Raw genomic sequence first — 22,426 nt, forward strand, 5'->3', positions numbered from 1 at the left:
TCTGTTCCTTCATGTTTGTTCTTATTTACAATTATGAATTTTCAGTTTCATACAAGAAAGCCAACTGGACAAAGGGTTTCACAGCCCATTGTTTTGAATGTATCACTGTTCCACATACTGTCAACATAAAAGCAGAACATAAGAAAGAAACACGTTAAAGCAGACATTTCAGATGACACTTCACTCAGTGACAGGGAGAAACTGCTTATGTTCACCAGGATCTCTTTACCAATCAGTCAGCAGCATCATTCTTTTGACAGAGCACTTAGGTTTGACAAATAAGACCAGAGGCAATGTACTGTATAAGCACAATGTCACACGTTATCTTACATTTAAAGTAAGCACAGACATTATGTGTGACATAAGTTCGAAGTCTATTTATATTATTATTATTTTTCCTGCTGTGCATTATGTTCTATTATTTACATTACGTGCATACAGGTTTTGTGTTGTGTGAAATTATGGTGGACATAATATCCTACCCTGAGACTGAGACCTTCCGTTTTTTTTTTTTTTTTTATACAATACAGCTTATATATATATATATAATTATAACCATCTACAACATTAACACTTATTAAATATGAATATTTTATATGTGAAAACATTGTTATTTAAATTATGCATATCTTAATATTAATGAAACTAATGATTTTTAAATTCAATGGTGTAATATTACAGGATGACATATATAAAATACATTACTCTTCATGCGTGTGCACAATTCTCACTATTAAAGAGGTTTTTCTTTTAATAGTGTGAAAGTAAATATCAATAGTTTTCTGTTCCGTATGTTTTCATTTAGGGATCTTTTAAAGCCATTCCAACTACATAACAGGCCTCTATGGACTTTGAATGTGTTTACATAATCTTTTGAATAAATATACCTATATGATAAGATCATAAACTTTAATTTAACTTCTCAGTGCGTTGACAAATCTCAAAGGATTGGCTGCCCTCTTAAAAATTTATTTTCAGTTAAAAGTTAGTCCTTTATATCATTACTTCTCAACAGGGGCCCGGGGCCTTTAATGGCATTTAGCAAACTTTCCAGGGGGGCTGCAAATGATGACTTGTTCAGTAATAATAAGTACTATTAATATTAATAAGTAATAAATGATCAAACATCAGTAAAAGACTAAAATAAAGATGTCGGGCATGTAAAATGAAATCATCTTTCTTATTTTAATTTGCCCCTGCTGCTTTATTAAAGAACATACAGTTTCTAGAACATCTGGAATCACCAAAACAAATGAAGGAGTAAGGTTTGGGTGATTTCTGTAATTTAGCGACACTCCTGGTTTCAGTGAAAAGTTTGAAATCAGAAAATCGTCAGCAAAAGTACAAATATAAATATTTTCACTTGCATGGACAATTAAATGCAAATATTATCTCAAAAGATCAGAGGCCTTTGAGTCAAAAGCTCAGCAGATTTTGCTGATAGACAATGCAAGAACCCACTTTGAACATTACCTTTTCTGGCAATGGTGAATGCATTGAACTGAAGCATTACGAACCCTGTTGTTTTCTTTGTGTGGCTAGTTCCTGGTTTGCAAGAGGAAGCTGGAGAGTAAGAAGGAGGCACTGCTGATCTTATCAAAAGAACTTGACAACTGCCGGCAGGAAAAGGATCAGTTTAAACTGATGGCAAACCAGCTCCGTGAACGCCACCAAGGGCTCAAGAAAAAGTACAGAGAGCTTATAGCATGTATTTCTTTTCTGTTCTATTCTTAATTAAATGTCATAATTATTAAGTGTATTTTCATCAAATTTAATCTGTTTTTTTTTTTCATCAATAGGAAGGTGACTGTTCTCTGCCTCCTGAAAAAAGAAACCAAGTATGTCTGTGCTTATCACCTTTAAAATATATGTAACTATACATCATCTGTTAGATGCTCTCATATACGTATAAAACTACAGATCTGAGATAGTCAGCTCTGTAATCCTGATTATTGTCAAGTGTTATTATACCTATAAAATGTTGTCTGTATTGTACATTAAAAAGTTGAATATTTTTTAGAAGCCATGTGTTTAACTCGCCACAGGTCAATCTGGCCCAGTTACTGAGAGACGCGAGAACAGAACAAACAGCTGAGTGAGGAGATAAAAGAACTGAAGCAATGTTTAGCGGAGGTGCAGGGTGATAACAAGGTATAGCTTGCATCACTCAATCCCACGCAGATGTGTGCAAGGTGAAATGTGTAATCAAGCATTTTGGTCAGTTTATATATTGTGGTATATCTGCAATCCTTCCATCCCACAGCTGCTGAGGATGACCATTGCAAAGCAGTGTCTAGGGGACGAAGAGGTGGGAACTCATCACTTTCCAGTTCATGAGAGAGAAGATCTTGTTCAGCAGTTAGAAAGAGCTCGAGAACAGGTGCATTGCTCTTGGCGTTGCACACATATTAATTCTCAAGAATATTGCAATGTCTCACAGTTCTTGTGGACACAAAGACACACACACACACACACACACACACTGATAAAATAGTTTAATAAAAAGAAGTAAAAAAAAGTTAAAATAAAAAGTAGTCCTAACTTTATGGTGTTGCAGAATGAAGCACCAGAACAAAGGTTAAAGGCAGCCATGGATGAATTACAGGACGTGAGAGCAGAGCGTAATGTCTGTCAGGAGAAAGCTGACAGACTAAACCTGGAAATAAACCACATCTTGGGAAGCCACGAGAAGCAGATCCTGGATATAGATGCTCTGTGTATGGAAAACAGCTCAGGTTTACCATATTCAGGATCTAGTCACCTGCAGATTTAGCATCTACTGCTGTAATTGTAGGATGTAAAACACACACACAGATTTTTTTTGCATTTTGTTTTGATCTTAAATGTCAAGTCTTAGTAATTGTGTTGTGTGTTTGTCTTTTATATAGACATTACGCAACTAGTTTTTTTCCCTTATTTATTTAATTTCAGTTAAAATTTATTTTATTTTAAATACAGTTTGTTTTTGTTTTGTTTTTTTTACATTTACAATACTGACCATGCGAAATAATCCATGAACCAGTCCAAGTTGGTTTTCTGCGTCGATATATTTTCAATGTAACAAAAGGGGAGAAAACAGCCAGATGACTTAAAAATGCTCAATTTTTCATGTAGGCTATTTAAATGTTTAATGGCTATTTTTCTAAGAAGGGGATCAGGCGTGTGGTGAGACTGACCTCTGCTGGTCTGCTGGGGACATTACAGAGATTGATAGGACTCTATTATTTCCAGTTGGTTATGTTGGTGGCTAAATATTATAAAAAAATGCTATTTGGCTAATCATTTTGTGGGTTATCTGTATATAATTCTGAATTCTTTAAAATGTCGTTTTTTTAAGATACCTGCATGAGCGGCTTATGCAGCTTCAGGAGGAGGTCATCCTCCTCAAATCTAACATTATGAAGTACAAGGTATTTATTACACATACAACCATTTAATATGCACACAAGATTTCTTCACTTAAGTCATGTATACATTCATTCTGTATTCTGATGTCAAGCATATGCTGATGTGTTTTATTTCAGAGTGCATTGGAAAGCAGGAAGAACTGCAAAGTCCATAGCAAGCCCAACAGCAGCGCTCTGACAGGATTCCTCTCTGCTAAACAAGGTGCCACAAAAGACTTCCACAGAATCTTTACCAGTTTTCTTTTTTAATGGATATACAATTCTTGAAAGACATATACACAGAAGCCTGTATGTGTTCAGTACAAGAGCTGTTGCAGTCTGAGAAGAACATGCTGCTCATTCAGCATCAACGGCAAACCAACAAGTACTGTGACAACGGGCATCTCCTTTCTGATTCATAAAATGATTAAAAACTATAATAGTATTTAAATAAAGCATTCAAAAGTAACTTTGTATCTTGTGTGTACAGAGAGATACAGATACAGAGAGATACCCAAGATACAGATTTATTTTTGAATGCTTTATTTATATACTATCATAGATTTTACTTATTTCATGAATTTGCATTAATGATTATATTTTCCGAAATGTTTAGAAATTGTGCATTTATGAATTTGATCGTTTTTAAATATGACTATTTAGTTTGTTTGTTTTTTTCATTCAGTAATTTAGCGCTTCAACTTGTTTTACTTTAGAAATTGCCAAGGCAACATTTAACATTCTTGAGTTTTTCCATGTTATTTTGTGTATTTAGTTTTCTTATGGCTTTATTTAAATGAACAAAAGCACTTATAATAGTTTTTGTTAATAATAATAATACTAATCTTGCTAAGATGCAGTTTATTAGTATCGTGGGATATCAGGTTAGCTTAAGCATACTTATATTTGACAGCAAAGAGAAATTTAGCTGTTGGTTTGCGTATATTTGAACAGGATCCTGGGTAACCGGGTTGCAGAACTGGAAAGAAAGTTGAAAACATTAGCAGTGTCTGGGCTGTGGAGTCTGCCAGGTAAACATGTCCAATTTTTTTTTTTTTTTTTTTTTTGGTTATTTGATTGTAGTTTTTTTAAATGTTAGCTCTAATACACTTTACATGTGTGTAATGGGTACTTCTTTGTAACATAATATACTGTGTGTGTGTGTGTGTGTGTGTGTATATATATATATATATATAGTTTTGTGTGTGTGTGTGTGTGTGTGCGTTATCGCTCTCCAGTAGGAGATGAAGAGATAATTACAGGAGAAGAAGTGACTGAAGACACTGGACTCAGCACAGATGACTGTCAAGCCGTGGCAGTCGAGTTGAGCCAAAAGGCGGTTTATTTATCAGTCTCACAAACTCCACAGATCTCTAATCCAGCAGAAAGTGTCCAGCCTGTGGAGAGCACACAGTGTAAAACCCTTGCTTGTTGTGACTCTGAGACGCCCGTGTGTCCTCCTGACGGGATCAGAACAACATAATGAAGATCTCACAAGCCGTGGATGTCATTCTGTGAACACAAGATGATCTGTGAAAGGTTCAGAAGAAGAGGCCGAGGAGAATGATGCTCCTGTTATTCATTCTGAGGAGGACGTTGACAGTCACGGTTCATTAGAGGACTGTCAGCTTGTGGCAGCATAGACCTTTGTTGAGTTTAGACTGTGTTTGTGAATCTGAGCCTTGTACACCGGAACAGCAAACAGAGCGATGGGTCGAAGAAGAAACAGAGCATGCTTCACTAAACACAAGCTCTCCTCATGTTTGATCTGGTGGTGTAAAATCGCTCTCTAGATCACCTAATATTACAGTGTAATATGGTGTAAAATTAATCATCAGCTTGCACAAAAGCACAGCATCACAATACACCAGCCATTTAGTTTGACATTTTGCTGCTGTATTATTGAGTTATTACTGCATCAGTATACTTGTTTTTTCTCTCGTTGATTTGACCTTTTGAGTGCGGACAGAAGGATTATCTTGTTATTATCACTCCTTGTCCTGAAGTTACTGAAATAAATGTACCATTCACCATTACAAACATCCAGTCCATCAGTCTTGTGAAGCAAAAACACGGTAATAAATCTATCATTAAGACGTTTTTAACTTTAAACCATTGCTTCCAGTTAAAAAAAAGGAGTCATTTATCCATAGTTTTGCTTTCTCCAGTAAAAAAGTTGTCTTGATTGAATCGGGAGATGATATGCACAGATTAAGCAAAAGTTCTGAGCAAATAGGTTGGTGGAGAGGAATGGACACTTTTTTCCACTGGAGGAAGCGTTATTATGAATCATGGCTCGATGCAGGTTTAAGCAGTTTAGAGTTTGCCATTTGGATTGTGGTTTAACTATTCATTCTTTCTGTTCAGACTGACCTTCAGAGTGCGTATTCAACAACGAATATGAAATCAGTAAGCGAATAATAAATCCACTCTTTTTAGAAGATATTTCTGTAGGGGACCTACTACTAGAGACAGCGGGGACTTGATTTCCAGCAACATTTAATGCAAATAAACCCTTTTGACTGAAGCAAAACAAATAACTGTTAAAACAAACCTTTCAGTGCCGAGTGCAATGACACAGCGTTAGATGGAGGAAGAGTATGTACAAAAACAATTGGAAAATTGTGCCATTTAAAATGCAGTGAACAATAATACCAAATTAGATTAGATGATTTAAAATGTATGCAGCACAGAACATCACTAGATTGAAATCTTTGGACAGAAACGTGAGGATTTTTGCTGCTCTTCTGCATAAACAAGACCAAGTCTAGAATTACAAACTAAATATTTTTATTACCATTTCAGACAACTTAGAAAAACACAGACAACACAAAAACAAGCTCGTCTTGCCTACGATATATTTACATCATGCTCTTTTCTAGCTGCAAATATTTACATTCATTATATACATGAAGTGGAAAAGAAAAAAAAAAACCTTGCCACAGTAAGATTTAATAGAAATAATACCACTGATAATAGTACTACAATATATATCCGTGTGTATATATACACACATATACACACATTGCAAAGTTTGAAAGGACAAAGGATAAGAAAACTGTAAAGTATAGATATATAAAACTGAGGTGTAATGTGTGGTTATCGTGTTTCCATCACAGTTTAAGTTCTGATATGGATTTGATGGATAGATACCGTACAAAGCAAACAAGTGAACCGAAATCCTCTGCTCACTCATTCATGTCCATTTCTAGAGCTACAGGACAAACAGATGCTTATTTTTTTCAATTCCGAACAAGCTACCAAACAGCTAACTGCAATGGTTTGAAATGAATGAAAAGAATCCAAAAACAAATCCTCACTCATGTTTGTTCAAACCTGTATGACAAAAAAAAAAAAAAAAAAAAAGGAATTCTGAAGAATGTTCTTGTATTTTTTTTTTTTACATGCAATTACAATTAATAATACATAAACATAAAAAAATGTCATTAATGTCATCCATATGAATCTGTGCACTGGATTATGATGCCATAGGATGCATTAATTCATTTGAAGTGCATGGGTAGGGGGGTGCATTGAAAAATCATTCACATTTCTCAATTTGAGTACTTCATTTCATGAAAACGTTTCACAAATATGAGTGAAATTGAGGTTTGACTCCCACCAAGGCACAAGTCGCTCAGTCTGCCTGTTTCTCTGTCACTGGTGAGTTACAGGCATGGCCAAAGGGAGAGCAAAGCCATTCAGACTTTCAGCTGGCCAAAAAAGTTCATCTACTTTCAAGCCAGCAAAAGAAAAACTTACTGTTAATCTACAATAGAAAAATCATTTTCTTTCATCGTAGTTGGAAAGGTACACAAGTGTGCATTTCCATCTGCTTCCCAGAGTGGTACCATTTTCCATTTTACACACCGGACACAAATCAAACACAACATCACATTAATTAAAGCATTTGTACAGTGTTTACTGTGACTGTAAATATTTTCCTCAGCACCTCCTCACATTCACTCTCTTACACATCTGCTGTTATTGGATGCCCCTTCCCAGCAGCGTGCTGATTCACAGCCTCAGCAGACGGACAGGGCAGGTGGACCCTGTCTCTGCTGAGTTTTCTTAAGCAGCTGTATACGGTTGTGGCAGTAGAACTTCACAGCCCTCCAGTCCCGGTGATTGGTGACCAGCAAGGGGCAGAGCTCCAGGCAGCGTTCACAGTCCGCTTTAGCCGGCACACGCAGCTCCATGATGTTTTGCACCAGGTGGGACTCAACAGCTGCCCGCTCTGCCTCAGACCAAGGCCGCTTCAGCACTCCACGTTTACCTGAGACAGAGAGGAGAATATGTGTTAATCATTATTCTGGTGTAAACACTACACTCAGGCTTTCCCGCTCCCAGTCTCCCCCAGGCCATACACATACACTCAGGTCAATGAGTTAGCCCTGTGCTGAAGGTCTCAGGCCTTATGGAAGACACTAGCTTTGCAGGCTGGTGATAAAGACCTTAAAATCACAATGTTCTTGTAAACAATTTACTAACGATTTGTCAGTTATATATTTTTGTGACGTAAACTTCTACATATCTGATGTTGTTTTTGGGTGTTAGGGTGATGGCCATGGCAACAGTCGATTTTTTAACTGCAAAACCTGTGTCTCATGACCCAAGGCTCATACTTAAGGGAAAAGGTGCTTTATGCAACCGGGCCCAGTACTTTTAGAGCAAGTAAACCTACAGTGTCCTCCACTAATACTGGTGATTTTTTTGAGTGAAAGATCAAAAGGATAAACAAGGCAAATTTATTATCACAGCCACCACCTTTGCTCATATTTACCAAGGGTGCCAATATTAGAGGAGGCCACTTTCCTAATAAAGGCTTGACAACAATATATCTTAATTGAAAATAATGTGCATGTAAATGAGGTCAATAAAAAGAATACCTTTAGGATTGACAGAGGTTTATTTGTTACCATATTAGTAGGGAAGACGCAATAAATGCATTTGATATTAGATTAACTGATGATGCCCTTTAGCACAAAACTTTTAATGCATTAAAAGTCTGTCCTACTTTAACAGTTAGTGTAGCTACACAGTTTTAACAAAGGTTGCACTTATCAGCCCTCAGAATAGGTTTTGTAAAATGGAATTAAATAACCCTGGTTTAACTGGTACATGCATTGCACGTCAACATGGATTATTTCACAATCATCAGCATTGTCCTCATTACCTAAGGTGTGCAAAGGCATATTGTCACACTGTATGACAGTCATACAATCAGACTCACCAGGCTTGGGCTTTCCTGAGCCCTTTTTGCGTCCCTTTGTGACCAGGGAGCTGCCTATCGTCTTCTTGGGCTGGGAAGACTGGCTGTTCCTTTTGGTTTTCTTCATCATAATGCTGGTTGCAGGAGACGGTGCTTCAGGTTTCTCTTTACTCTGCTCAACATCGGACTCCTCTGACAACGAGTCGGCAGAGTTTTCTGACAACACTGAAAGGGAAGGATAAGTATGACTGATGTGTCTAATACTCTTTATTTACACCTGCCATGTGCTTGGCTCAACAACTCACTCACCATCTAACTCCAAACAGATGTGGTTTAAACTCATTCCTCGGAACAAGACGCCGTCTCTCTCTCCGCATAGTACCACCCGACCAATCAGACCCATCAGCCCAGGGTCCTGGCCAATGGTTGCACAGCTTTGAGTCACATGATACTCCTTCTGCAAGAAGCTTTCTAATCGCTGAATGGCAGACCCCTGCTGCCCTTCCTCCTCACCCTCACTTAAAAACAGCAGCTGAGTAAGTATTGCCACCTGCCTGCGAACACGTGTCTGTGTCAGTGCCCGCGGGTGCTGAGAACCACTGGACCGAGCCAAACTGCGTAGTAAGTCTGTCCCTCGTAGGGGAGTGGCTGGTGAGTGATATGGCCTGGCAAACACATAGGGGTTCTGTGGATCAATTCCCACACCAGCACGAGTCTGCAAAAGCATCTCCATACAGGCTTCAGAGTGTGGTGGGAGGATGAGTGGCTGTACGCGGCCACGTTTCCCTTGGACTCCAACGCGAGGGAGATGGGAGAGGACCATCCGCTCGAAGGGTGAGAGCGAGGCCTCCAGTGGGGTAAGAGTTGGTGGGGCACCAGATTGCACAGGAATGGGGCACTGGGATGTGACTCGGGCCTGGTACTCGGAGATGGTGAGTTTGGAGACTTCACATTCACGGCGGCGATTGTAAAGGATGAGAAGGGCCAGACTGGAGTGACAGAGGAGACGCCATGCCTCGGCCGACTGTGGTGAGCGGGAGAGAGAAATAAAGGCAGAGTGCTGCAGCCGCCGCAGATACAACACCAGGGAGGAAAGGGAGGAAAGAAGTGGGAGCATGTGGAGACGACGTGAACTGAGAAAAGAGAAAAAAGGACAACAGGACTAAGTGAATTTAAAGAGAATGGATAATCAGTTTTAACAGTGAAACGGTTTTTAACATTGTGACATCAAATGAAAATGTCTGACCTTGAAAGGTCGGTCTTATCCTCTGCTCCGCTTTCTTCTTCTCTCCCTCCATTGTCCTCTCTTTCTTCTTTTGGAGATTCTGACTGCTTGACATGATCTAAAGACACTGGAGTGGGCAATTCCTCTTCTTTTGTCTTCTCAAAAATGTCCACCTCCTCTTTATCCTTTTTTGTTTTTCGTCCTCCCTTTCTGGGAGGAGTAGCAGGAATAGGTGGGCTCCTCTTTAAGACAGACACTGGAACACCTCCTCTTCTTGGTGGAGTAGTCGGGGCTGAGGTAGGACTTTTGCAAATAGGGCTAGAGAGGGCAGGGCTCCTTCTGATAGGAGACGAAGAAGAGGGAGGTGACTGCGGTGTCCCCACCACCACACCTGGAACAGGAGTCACTTGAAGGCACTGGGGCTGCTTGCTCGATGATGGGAGAGGAGACTGTACACAAGCAGGTTCACCAGAGGTGTATGCTTGCACCATGGCAGAGCACACGTCCGGCTGGTGGGCGTGGTGTTTATCCAGATGGCGTGGGAGAGATCGGAAGTGACGGCCACAGTAAACACAGCGCTGTTTCTGTGCCATGGTGCTCTGCCCATGACCCACTGACACACTGACACTTTTAGCAGGAACTCCTGCAGATTGCGGGCACTTAAACACAGGACTGGAGGGGGTGGCGGGCTGCAGTGAGGAGGACACGAGGGAGTGTGGAAAAGTGGGAGGATGGCTGGGGGGTCTTTGAAGTGCTTTTCTCTTAGCATGTGCAGCGGGAGAGGACAGGGCTTTGTGCCTCTTGCGGCGGTGAGGTATTTGCATGCGTGTATCTCCATTGGCATCATCTGAGTCCAGGTCTGAATCACTGGGCTCAGAGTGAGACAGAGGAGAGGAAGAAGGAGAGAGAGACCAAGAAGGTGTGAGGTATTCCGATGCAGAAAGTGGACCTGGGCCAGACTCTTCCTCCTAAGAAAAAAAAAGCACATTGATTTCTAAGATCTGTTAAAGAGTGTATAATCCAGAAAGTATTGCATTCCAGCTTTATGTTCGTTTTACTTCTGTAACGTATATAAATGACAATTTTTGAAGTGTAATGACTGAAAGTGAAGAATGTAGGGCAGATCTTAATTATATCCTCCAGGAAAAAACTAAACACCACCAACACTCACTTTGAAGTGTTTCTTTGGCCAGAAGCATCCAGATTTATTTAAATGATGATATTTCTTGTTGATTAATTGCCATTAGGTACATTTACATGCACCCTCTTAATGCGATTATAATGAGATTTTGGCAATACTGCGATTAAACTTTAAATCATGTAAATGCAATACTCTGATTTAAATAATGTGATTAAGCTCATAATCGCCGCAAGTATAATCGTATTATCATTGGTGGAGTAGGTTGATTTGAATCGAAATATACAGGCATGTAAACACCTTAATCCCATTATTGCCACTCTGACCAAAATGTACATGTACTCGTTGGAAGTACACACTGACATGACACGCACAATACGCAGATTAAAAATAATGTCAAAGAAGAGAACATAGTATTTATCCATTCGTACAGGTTCAAAAACAGAAAACTCTTGTGGACTCATACAGAGACGAACATATTCACACCGCTCCATGAATGATTAGGAACATTCTAAAATTTTTCCTCTACTATGATCCGTTGAACTCTGTTGGCACAACTCGCTGCAACCATTCTCTGCTCTTTACCCTCATCCAGAGACGGCGCATAGAACACAAACATTGCCATAACATTTCTCTTGTGAATTGACATCATAATAAAGAATAGCGAATAATAGAAATTGCATGTAAATGGGAGTTAAGAGCTTTGATCTTGACATGTAAACATAATATGTGATTAAGTCCTTACTCTGAATATTGGAAATAATAGCATTATTCGTGCACATGTAAACATAGTCATTGAGCACGTTTACATGCACACCAGTAAGCTGATAACTCACAAATATCCACTTATTAAAGTAACCAGTTTTCCCCAGTAACCTGGTTTACATGACTTCATTAATAAATCAGGTTAAACGCAGCATTGTGACTGAACCACTTCTACTTCTGCTGCATGAGATGAGAACACATTTTTATAATTTTTCTGTCATGAAAAAGTCTGCTTTTGTCCTTCTTTCTTTACTGTAAGACGTTTGCTCGGTCTAGATGGACTTAAATCTGCACTGACGATGTGTTCCTGTCATGTTTCACACATGCGCACTTCTATAAGACAACAGAAAGCAGGTTATTGCATTTACATGCCATGAGAAACCTGGGTAAGAGGCAAAAAACTACCTGTTGCGACCAATTTATGCTAATGCTGTTTGTGACTTTACTCCGATAAAAGAAAACTGGTTTACGCGTTTACATGACCAAGTGCGTTTTCGGCTTAAGCATTATCGGCTTAAGAACGTGCATGTAAACACGCTCATTGTTGTCTTAACCTTTATAAAATTTTTAACTGGCATATTGTTAATTATGTTTTTTTTTTAAAGATATTTTGAAAATTACTTACAACAACCCAAAAATAATGGTTGAACAATTTGTTTAAAGGACGCCGGCTAAAAAGGGGTGGAGCAAGATGATACAATGCCAAATGCGGAAGATATTAATGTGCTGTGGTGCTTATGCTTATGGTATGTTTACACTGATGGCAAGGGGTGCAATCATTTCAGTAGGACAATATATTCAGCAAGAGGCCTGAAAATGACTGTTGCTTGGTAACTGGGTGTGTCTAAAAGTGTATTCGTAAAAATGTAATGCATATTTACCTTCTTAATGTTTCTTTCATGGTCTGAGCTGCAATCAAAGCTACTAGGAGATACAGTGCCATGGAAACCCTGAGAGAGAGATGTAACATTAAAAAAAATAAAATTGTTAACCATGTGACAAGAGTGGGACTATAAAATCCCTCCAACACTCTCACACATACACATCAATAAATCAAACACCATATGCATATAAACTATAAACGGTCAACAATTTGCATATTACTAGTAACACTAAGTGCAAAAGGAGCTCAAAGCATTGAGATGTGCAAGCCATTGTCATGATTACACTTACCAAAGAATTTTCTCCCCACTCGGTCAAACTGTAATCCACAGTGATCTCCTCCCCCTTAGCGATGTCACGGATCGCTATGACAGTCAGTCGCACTTGATTTCCACAGTGCACTTCACGAATACGGCAGTTTGGTGATGGGGGGAATGAGACGCCCCCCCTCCCTCTGCTAGAGCCCTCCTCACTCACGCTGCACGAGAGAAAACTACATCAGACAGCAATACAGCAAACAAAACTGATAGAGATAACCACATCACAGCTGGGAAATCTTGCAGACCCTATTTTCGAAACCACGGAGCGGCAGACTAATGCATGTCCTGTGCTAAAGTCTTGCCGTCTCAGCTCTTACACCTTTGATTACTAACATTAATAAGGTATCATCGTCTCAAATGACTAATCAGAAGGTCCCGTTTGGTGTGAACTCATGTCGTAGCATTATTAAAAATTGGATTTAGATAAATAGTGTTGAGCCACAAACAGGTTGTTTATAGCTAGTTGCAGCTGCTACTACGTGTATTCTAACATATACTTGTGTGTATTTTAACATGTATTCTAACATAGGCTTGCTAATTTTTTCCTTAAGATTAACCATCAGCTCTGAAGCCCCTATAAGCCTGGCATACATACCCAACCAGTACGAAGGTCATAAATAAATATGAATATATAATTACAGAACACACTGTTGCCCCCCACACACGTCATCATTATATATAGAGTTACATATAACCATATATTTCTGTTAGCACAAACACACACACATACCATAAGCCCAGCAACACACGATGATAAACGCACACAAACACACGCACACCTTCCCTCACTGGCCCAATGATAATAAACACAGTGCAATAAACACACACACACAGCCTGCATTCCAGTAATCCCCCACCTCCATATGCACACAAAAGTATCTCTCAACCACACAACAAACACAATTACTTGCTATCTCCTCCTCGCACGCACACAGACCCACACTCAGCAGCATCTCTACTCAGACCACACAAACACACACACTCAGTCACTCACTCACTCACTCACTCACCAGAGCGCAGCAGATTGAGTTTCATAGCATGGTCCATCAGCAGCAGGCACTCTGGGTTTGTCCTCATGATCATCACCTGAAACGGATAATACCAAAAAGCTATTGAAACATAATTCAGCTGGAATTCTCAATTCTAAAGACCCCTGTGTACTCCTATTGGTAACTTCTCCATTATGTATCGGTAGCTTCTGCATCTTTATTCTTACATATCAATTAAAGTAATGAAAAAAGGCTAAAAGCAAACACACTTCACCTTTCTCTGTTCCATAGCTGTTCTCAGACATGCTCTCCTCCTCATCCTCTGTAGCAAAAACTCGGTCACACATTTTTACTGGTGTTCCTTTCCTTTTCCTTCCACAGCCACGTCTACAAAACACACACACACACCACATTAAACGGACAGCCTGACCAATTTAATCAGCAACAAAACAAATCACTGACAAATCAATAACCTGGATATGTCAGTGGATCAGTGGAAATCACAGCACAAATCTGGTTTAATTTTGCTTATGTCTATAAATGAAAAAACATGTGGCAGGAAATTTTTTTTAATTAAGACTTGTTTGAAGTGCCTATGTTACTAAAAATAGTGCTACCCATACAATAAATCTTTACTTTAAATGAAGCCAAGAATCAAGCACATCAGAAATATAGTGTAAAGCTCATCTTCACAAACTCCAGTAATGAATCCACTGCGCATTCACTCTCCTTCAAGAGAAAGAATCCGTTCGGTGGAAACCCCTGTTGAAAAAAAAACAGCTTATGCTGGTTAGGTATGTTTTGAAGAATGGCAGCTTATTTGCGCTGGTTTAAGCTTGTCCTTAGTTGGTCATGAGCTGGTCCTGAGCAGGAGCTAGTTACTTAAGACCAGCTTAAACCAACCCATAACCAGTTTACAACCAGTTCAGGACCAGCTTAAACCAGCTCATGATCAACTATAGACCAGCTTAAAACAGGTCAAACCAGCTGTGATGATTCAAAACATACCTGACCAGCATATGCCTTTTTTTTTTTCTCAACATTTAATTTCAAATAGTCATTAGAGCTTCAGCAGAGAGCAACTGACCACATACGAGTATGTGTGAACTGTCATTAATAGAGCTGTGTATGAAAGCCAAAGTTTTGCTTTCCACAGATGCAACTGTGAATGCTTAATTAGACAAGTGTAGAGATGTGCAGTCTCTTGGTTACAGATGTGTTCAGTGTGTGTGTGCCTGATGAATTCATTGAGCTGTGATAAGACTCAATCTTGCCAACTGGATATTGATCTGGCCGACCCTCCATCTGGACCCAAGAGCATATGTTTGCGTGTCTTTGTGTGCATGCATGCAGGCGGATTCATGTTTTCATCCCTCCATTCACCCATTTCAGGCCAGCTTTAGAAAGAACTGTCATATAGATGATTACAAAGACAAGTCTGTGGAATGTAATCAGAGTAGATGGGAGAATAAAACTGATTTAAATGAAATGAGGTTGTGTATAGAAGTACAAACTGTTCAACGAGTTGTAGTGCGGTGTGTCTTGGTGTTGATCGTTCAGAAAATGAAACACTGAAAATGCGACTTTCTGTTTATTTACGATGTCTTACTATATTCTATCCATTTATTTATAATTATTAAACTAATTCAAATGAAAGCCACAGTAACACTAGACTTCATGTTCCATTGAATTCCATTCATATGACTACAAATGTAAGAAAATTAAATGAAAAAAAAAATTTGTCTTAAACTTTAGAACACTGATGACAAAAGAAGAAGTCTGGTGAACTCTAACCTGTGAATTTGAATAATGAAACACATCTAACAAATAGGGCAGTGGTTCTTGACTTTTGTCAAGCCTCTCCTCAAAGACAGTGCTCAATGGCCTTCCTATTCTAGGCTGATATGTGCACCTCAAACTTAATATAATAAACTTATATATATATATATATATATATATATATATATATATATATATATATATATATATATATATATATATATGAATGATGTCAGTTTAATATCAGTTATGATGTAATCTTTATTCTTAGTGTTTTTAGCATTTAATTAAATATTACTTTAGTTTTTAAAAATGTTAAAACTTACTGGGGCCCGGAAGTTTACTGAGCCCCTCTAGTGTTGTGGCTGAGAATTAATAGACAGTCTAAAGGCCCTTTCACACTGCACGTTGGACCCAGAAAATTGCCGGAACATTGCCAGTTCGCCTTCTGTGTGAAAGCAAACACGTCCCGGGATTGATTCAGTGATTGATCCCGGGTCGGGACCTAGTAACATTGCCGGGTTCAATCCCAGAGCGGTGTGTGAACAAAAGCCAGAACTAATGCTGTAAAGAGTGTGTTGTAGTGATGACGCACGTTATCGCGCGACTCTTTTACCAGGTGTTTTGAAGGCAGATCAACGTTCTCGACGGAAAAAATATGTGCAAAGTGTAAAGAAGCAGAGATCAGTCAGCTTCTCACTTTCCACACTGATGCTGAGATTGTTCGCTATCTTAAGTGAAAGTTAACATGCCTAGCATTTTCGACTCGTACATTATACGTCACACCCTGATGTCACGTGTCTTTACGGGACCTTCACGGGTTGTGTGTGAATGCACACACATATTTCGGGTAATCACTGGCAATGTGAAAGTGCAAAATATAGTGACCCGGGAACAATTGCCGGGACACATTACCAATGTATTTTCTGGAACCGCAGTGTGAACAGGGCTTAAATGTGTGGTCACATTAATGAAGTTCAGGTGAAATTTTGCAGCCAAAAAAGCAGTTTATTGTCAAGAGCTTAAAGATGTATGAAACGCATCTCAAACAGAATTCACTATGACCAACTTGAACATAGGTGAAATCTTTCTAGGAAAATGGAACTGCTCCTTAAATGTCACCGATTGACCTCTTGGCTGGATGTGCAAATGAGGCAAGGGACATTTCAGTCAATGGGCCCCAAACTTTCTTACACTAGCCTTGGGCCATGGCGCCATCCATATTGTCGAATCCCTACACACATGCTCATTTGCTCTCCATTTATTGTAATTCAGTGGTTTACCAGTGTGTTTCCAAATTCGACTATAGAATAAATGTTCCACAAGTTCCATTGAGATTCATTTGAATAGCAGTCTCTGTTTTCTGTGGACATACTCCTGTCCAGCCTGTCAGTAAATCTCATTACACACACTTGTGTAACACATTTTCCAAGTCAATACACACACACACACACACACACACAAAAAACTTACATGCTTTTAATTCCTCCTCATTACACAAGGCATTTCATTCGTGTATCTAAACTCTGTTTATCTCTCTTTTTTCCTCTTTCCCTCATGGACAAATACGCAAAATCCCATTCCACTTACAACAACACACAAACAAGTCAACTCAGAAATGCACATGTTCCAGAAGAAAGACACACATGTGCACAAGAACACAAAAAGACACACACACACACACACACACACACACACACACCATCCCCCCAGATGGACACACACACATATGTGTTCATGCACATGCAAGTACACCCTACCCTTTAAAAGCCTTCGTACACACACACACATACACTCACACACAAATATCCTCTCATCAGCTGAGCTCACATGCGCGCACACACACACACCCCTCCTCCATCTCAAGCTCACATGCACACACAGACACACACACAGACCATCTCACTAAAGCGCACACACTCACTCACTCACTCACGCTCTCTCAAATAACCAAGCTGGAGTCTCATATTCTCTGTCTCTCTCAGACAAACACACACACACACACACACACACACACACACACACACACACACACACACACACACACACACACACACACACACACACACACAAAGTCTGCAGCAAATGCATTCTCTCTGATACTCTCACACACACACATTTTTTTTCCTGTCTGTCTTTCTCACACACACACACACACACACACACCCTTGAATAATGTAAACATACACATGCAGGCTCTCAGTCTGAAGACATGCACATACTCACCCTATCAACACACACAAACCTTTGTTGAAAACACTCTCTGCCTTGTTCATTTTCACAAATAAATCACACACACACACACACACACAGACACAATCTACAGTCTTCCTCTTCAAACATATAACATATCCGCCTACACACTCTGCATATTCACACACACACACACACACACACACACACACACACACAAACTCCCTTCCTCTTTCATAAACAAAGTAGATGCATAAACACTCCCTCTCTTCAAGACACACACACACACACACACACACACAAACACACTTCTGTCTTTCACAGAAACACAGATGCACAAACATTGACTTCTTTAGTCCTCTCTCTCTCTCTCTCTCTCTCTCTCTCTCTCTCTCTCACACACACACACACACACACACACACACACACACACACACACACCGCCCTCTCTCTCTGCCTCTAGAGCACAAACACACTCACCCTCCCCTCCACAGTGAGCCACTAGAACAAACAAACACACACACACACACACACACACACACACACACAATCCCTCACAGTTCCACATGATCACGTTCTCTTTTCCTTTATCTGTCTCTCACACACTCTTTCTCTCACACGAGCGTGCGCACGCGCACACACACACACACACACACCCGCCTCCCTGCTTCATGAGCACACACAGACTCACCCTCCCCTCCTCACTCAACCACACACACAAGCCTAAATACACACACACACACACACACACACACTCTTCTGTTTCCAAGACACACACTCTCCCTCCCCTTCTTTTTCAGTTTCAAACCTGCAAGCTTGCGCACACACACACACACACACACACACACTTCCTCACCATTTTCCCTCCTCTCTGCCTCTCACGCACACACACACACCCTCCCCTCTTCTGTTCCTCTCTCTCTCTCAGACACACACACACTAGCCTTTGCCTTGTTCACACACACACACACACACACACACACACAGCCTCGCTTCTCACTCACACAAACACACACACACACAGACTCGCTTCTCACTCACACACACACACACACACAGACACTCGCTCCCTCCCCTTCGGTTTTCGTCACAACCTACTCTCTCTGTCTTTCTCTTAAACGGACACACACTTTTTTTTTGTCACACAAATCTGTCACTCAAACTAATTATTTTCACACATCAAAAATTACAACAAAATTACAACAATCAGATTAATGCTACTCTACCACACTTAACCAACTGTCCATCACTTCAGATCTCATTAATATCTCAGTTTCCCAAGACAGCAGTGAGATTAAATGGAGAATATACTCAAGTCTCCTGCTTCTCATATGTTTCGCCAGAGAAAAAGACCACAATAAGTATCTTCATCTACAGTTTCAAAAGAGATCTCAACAAGTGCATTTACATGCACTTTTAAAAGTTTGAAGCTATAATCAGTTTTTATTTTTAACAATAAATGCTTTGGCCAAAGGAAATCGTACCATTTTCACAAAATCGGAGTATGATATCGGCTTTCTCCAACATGAATGTGCATTAAAGCGGTAGTTTACATTTACATTTATGCATTTAGCAGAGCTTTTTAGCCAAAGCAACTTACAGTGCATTCAGGATATAATTTGTTTTTTACCAGTATGTGTGTTCCACTAAAAATAAAAATTAAGTCATAATTTCACATCAGTTCTAACATGTATGACTTTCTTTCACAAAATAAGATATTTTCAAGAATGCCAAGGGTCCACAACACAACATTGAACCCTGCTGACTTTCAAAAACTAAAATTTTAAAAACTAAACTAAAGTTTTAAACACATCTCCACCCTTGATCATAACTGTCTGCAGTCTGCAATCAATTTATCAATATGATTTCAAAATTTCTTATGAAATTCTTCCACGTTCAGATGATCAGATCTGAGCTATCCACATCAGTTTGGTAACTCTGTACTCTTACAGATATATAAGACAAAGTTAATATCTCGATTAACCAAATACATTAAGTCTCCCAAGCTATGAAAGAGCAACCTCAGAGCAATAACAATTTCATCTGAACTAGCTCAGCTTAGTTAACCGAAAACTCCTTCGTTCGGGATTTTCTTTCAAACAGCTTCAGTGAAGCCATCTCACTCCCTTTAAAAGATACAGGCTACACACACAATGTGCATTATAAAAACTCTTTGTTTTCTATACCTGCCCTCTGTCTCTCTCTATAAATATATATATTCCTTGCTCTGTCACAAACACATATACCAGTGTTCATCCAGCTCTCCCTATCAAACACAATCAACAAATACATCCACACACTTTCAGTTATCCACTGGCTTTATACTTTATATACACATAACTCCCAGTGGTTACACATAAACACATACTGACCCAAACACTGCTGTTCTCTTTTCTTTCTCACAAACGCACAAATAGACGCACGTCTTCCCCTGTCTCACGTACACACATCACACACTTTCTCCCCACATTTAAAATGCACATCTTCTTCAGTACCATGTGTATACACACACTCACACACACCTTTCTCCTGACAAACATACACACCTTGACAATAATACCTTTTAGATGGTCCACTCCACATGGTACCATCATAGTGGGGATTTTCCAATGACTATTGTTTTATACTGAGCAAATTATATTTTTGATCACCTAAAAACCTTAAACCTTGCCCTCCTAGATACCTTTCTATGTTTTTATATTTTTATTATTAAGTATATATAATAAGCTGTTTCTCTCAAGACATGTGTTGTCTGGTGATTTCAGGTTTTACTGTCTTCAAACAGACATTTGGCCCCCATAACATTAGGCACAACCTATGCAAACACACACACCAAGACTCTCTCACATAAACACACCTTTTATCTACTGTCACATGCAATCATACACTCATTCTGTCTCACACTTTCACTCTCAAACACTCTTCCCCCTTTCACACACACATGGGTTTCCATTGACGTAATGATTTTTATACTGTACAAACTGTATTTTCTATGCCCTAACCCTAAATCTACCTAAATCATTTTTAGATTTTCAAAAAACATAATTCCTTATAATTTATTAGCCGTTTTCCTCATTGGACCCCAAAAGAATAAATGTCAAATGTTGAAAATGACCAGTATTACATTTGGTACACACACAGTCTAATAAACATACACACCAGCATATTGTGTCTGTATTTATCATGCACACTCACTGTCTTTAACTCCCTCTCATGCTCTCCTTCACATATACACACGCAAGCACACTGACTCTCTCTCTCTTTCACACACACACACACACACACAGTACTTGTTCCTTTCTCACACACTCTGCTCACTCCCTCCTCCCCTCTGCACTCACACGCACAGGCACACACGTAATCACACACACACACACACGCTCTCCCTGTGACACACAGACACGCAATCACACACACACACACACACACACACATACTCAGGCAGAGACACACGCACACACACACGCGCTCTCCCTGTGACACACGAACACGCAATCACACACGCACACACTCAGGCAGAGGCACACACACACAAACGCGCTCTCCCTGTGACACGCAATCACACGCACACACACACTCAGGCAGAGGCAGAGAGGCACACACACACACACACACACACACACACACACAAAAACGCTCTCCAAGTGACACACAGACACGCAATCACACACACACTCAGGCAGAGGCAGACACACAAACACACACACACACACACACACACACTCACACTCAGGCAGAGGCAGACACACACACACACACAGGCAGAGACAGACACACACACACAGACACTCAGGCAGAGGCAGACACACACACGCTCTCCCTGTGACACACGCACACACTCCGTGGTACAGACACACACACACACTCTATGACACACAGGCAGGCACACACACACACACACACACACACACAGGCGCGCGCACGTCAATTGTTTATTCAATTAGTTAATAGTGATTAAAACCTAGATTCTGCATTCTATTCTGAAAATGAATCCGTTACACTGGTAACTTAAGTCACTGTTATTTAAATGACACACACACACCTGATTCCAGTGACTACGGAGCAATAACGTTATTTATAAAGAACAACTTAACTTCATAACTGAATGAATAAAACATTTGTATAACTTTGTTTACCTTATTGTTTATCTACAACCATTTTAAAAACTTCCATCATTACTATCGTGTTGTCGTAATAGAAAAATAGCATTATTACATCTGACAGACGTTTCTGATCTCTAAACACAGTGTAGTTTCATCTCTGGAAATGTTACTTCTTTTTCGAGTGTGTTCACTCCCTTACCCTCGCGGCTGTGGCGGTTTGCTGCTCTCTCCGTTGCTGTCCAGCATCGGCGGCTCCCGGTAGTCGAAGAGCGAGCGAACGGTATCCGCCATTCCCGCTGATGAGCGCTGTCCTCTCACGAGCAGCGCTCGCGCTCTCCCTCTCTAGTACAGGTTCTTCCAGACTATACCATTCACTCAGACGCTAGGGGAGGACGTGCGGCCGGATAATCACGCTTATAATTCATAACTTTTAA

General features: G+C 39.9%; 1 protein-coding gene and 1 pseudogene across 1 annotated transcript; one reads left to right on the forward strand and one right to left on the reverse strand.

Moving 5' to 3' along the window:
- Positions 1-1,479: 1,479 nt before the first annotated feature.
- On the forward strand, positions 1,480-6,367 carry LOC128023460 (coiled-coil domain-containing protein 149-B-like; annotated as a pseudogene).
- On the reverse strand, positions 6,160-22,352 carry LOC128016746 (uncharacterized). Its single transcript, XM_052601470.1, has 9 exons — positions 22,192-22,352; positions 14,192-14,304; positions 13,939-14,014; positions 12,900-13,086; positions 12,608-12,676; positions 9,845-10,791; positions 8,908-9,731; positions 8,620-8,823; positions 6,160-7,662 (listed from the first exon to the last, which is right to left on the reverse strand). The coding sequence occupies exons 1-9, from the start codon at positions 22,281-22,283 to the stop codon at positions 7,412-7,414; spliced, it is 2,763 nt and encodes a 920-aa protein (XP_052457430.1). The 5' UTR covers positions 22,284-22,352; the 3' UTR covers positions 6,160-7,411.
- Between the last annotated feature and the right edge of the window lie 74 nt (positions 22,353-22,426).

The sequence above is a fragment of the Carassius gibelio genome, chromosome A1 (assembly GCF_023724105.1).
Source record: "Carassius gibelio isolate Cgi1373 ecotype wild population from Czech Republic chromosome A1, carGib1.2-hapl.c, whole genome shotgun sequence".
Lineage (NCBI taxonomy): Eukaryota > Metazoa > Chordata > Actinopteri > Cypriniformes > Cyprinidae > Carassius > Carassius gibelio.

Excerpts from the sequence above, each read along its gene's own strand:
- LOC128016746 (XM_052601470.1), bottom strand. The coding sequence starts at position 22,283 with ATGGCGGATACCGTTCGCTCGCTCTTCGACTACCGGGAGCCGCCGATG. Across the intron at positions 9,732-9,844 it reads GATAAGACCGACCTTTCAAG|TTCACGTCGTCTCCACATGC; the intron begins GTCAGACATTTT and ends CTCTTTTCTCAG. Across the intron at positions 8,824-8,907 it reads CATCTGTTTGGAGTTAGATG|TGTTGTCAGAAAACTCTGCC; the intron begins GTGAGTGAGTTG and ends CTTCCCTTTCAG.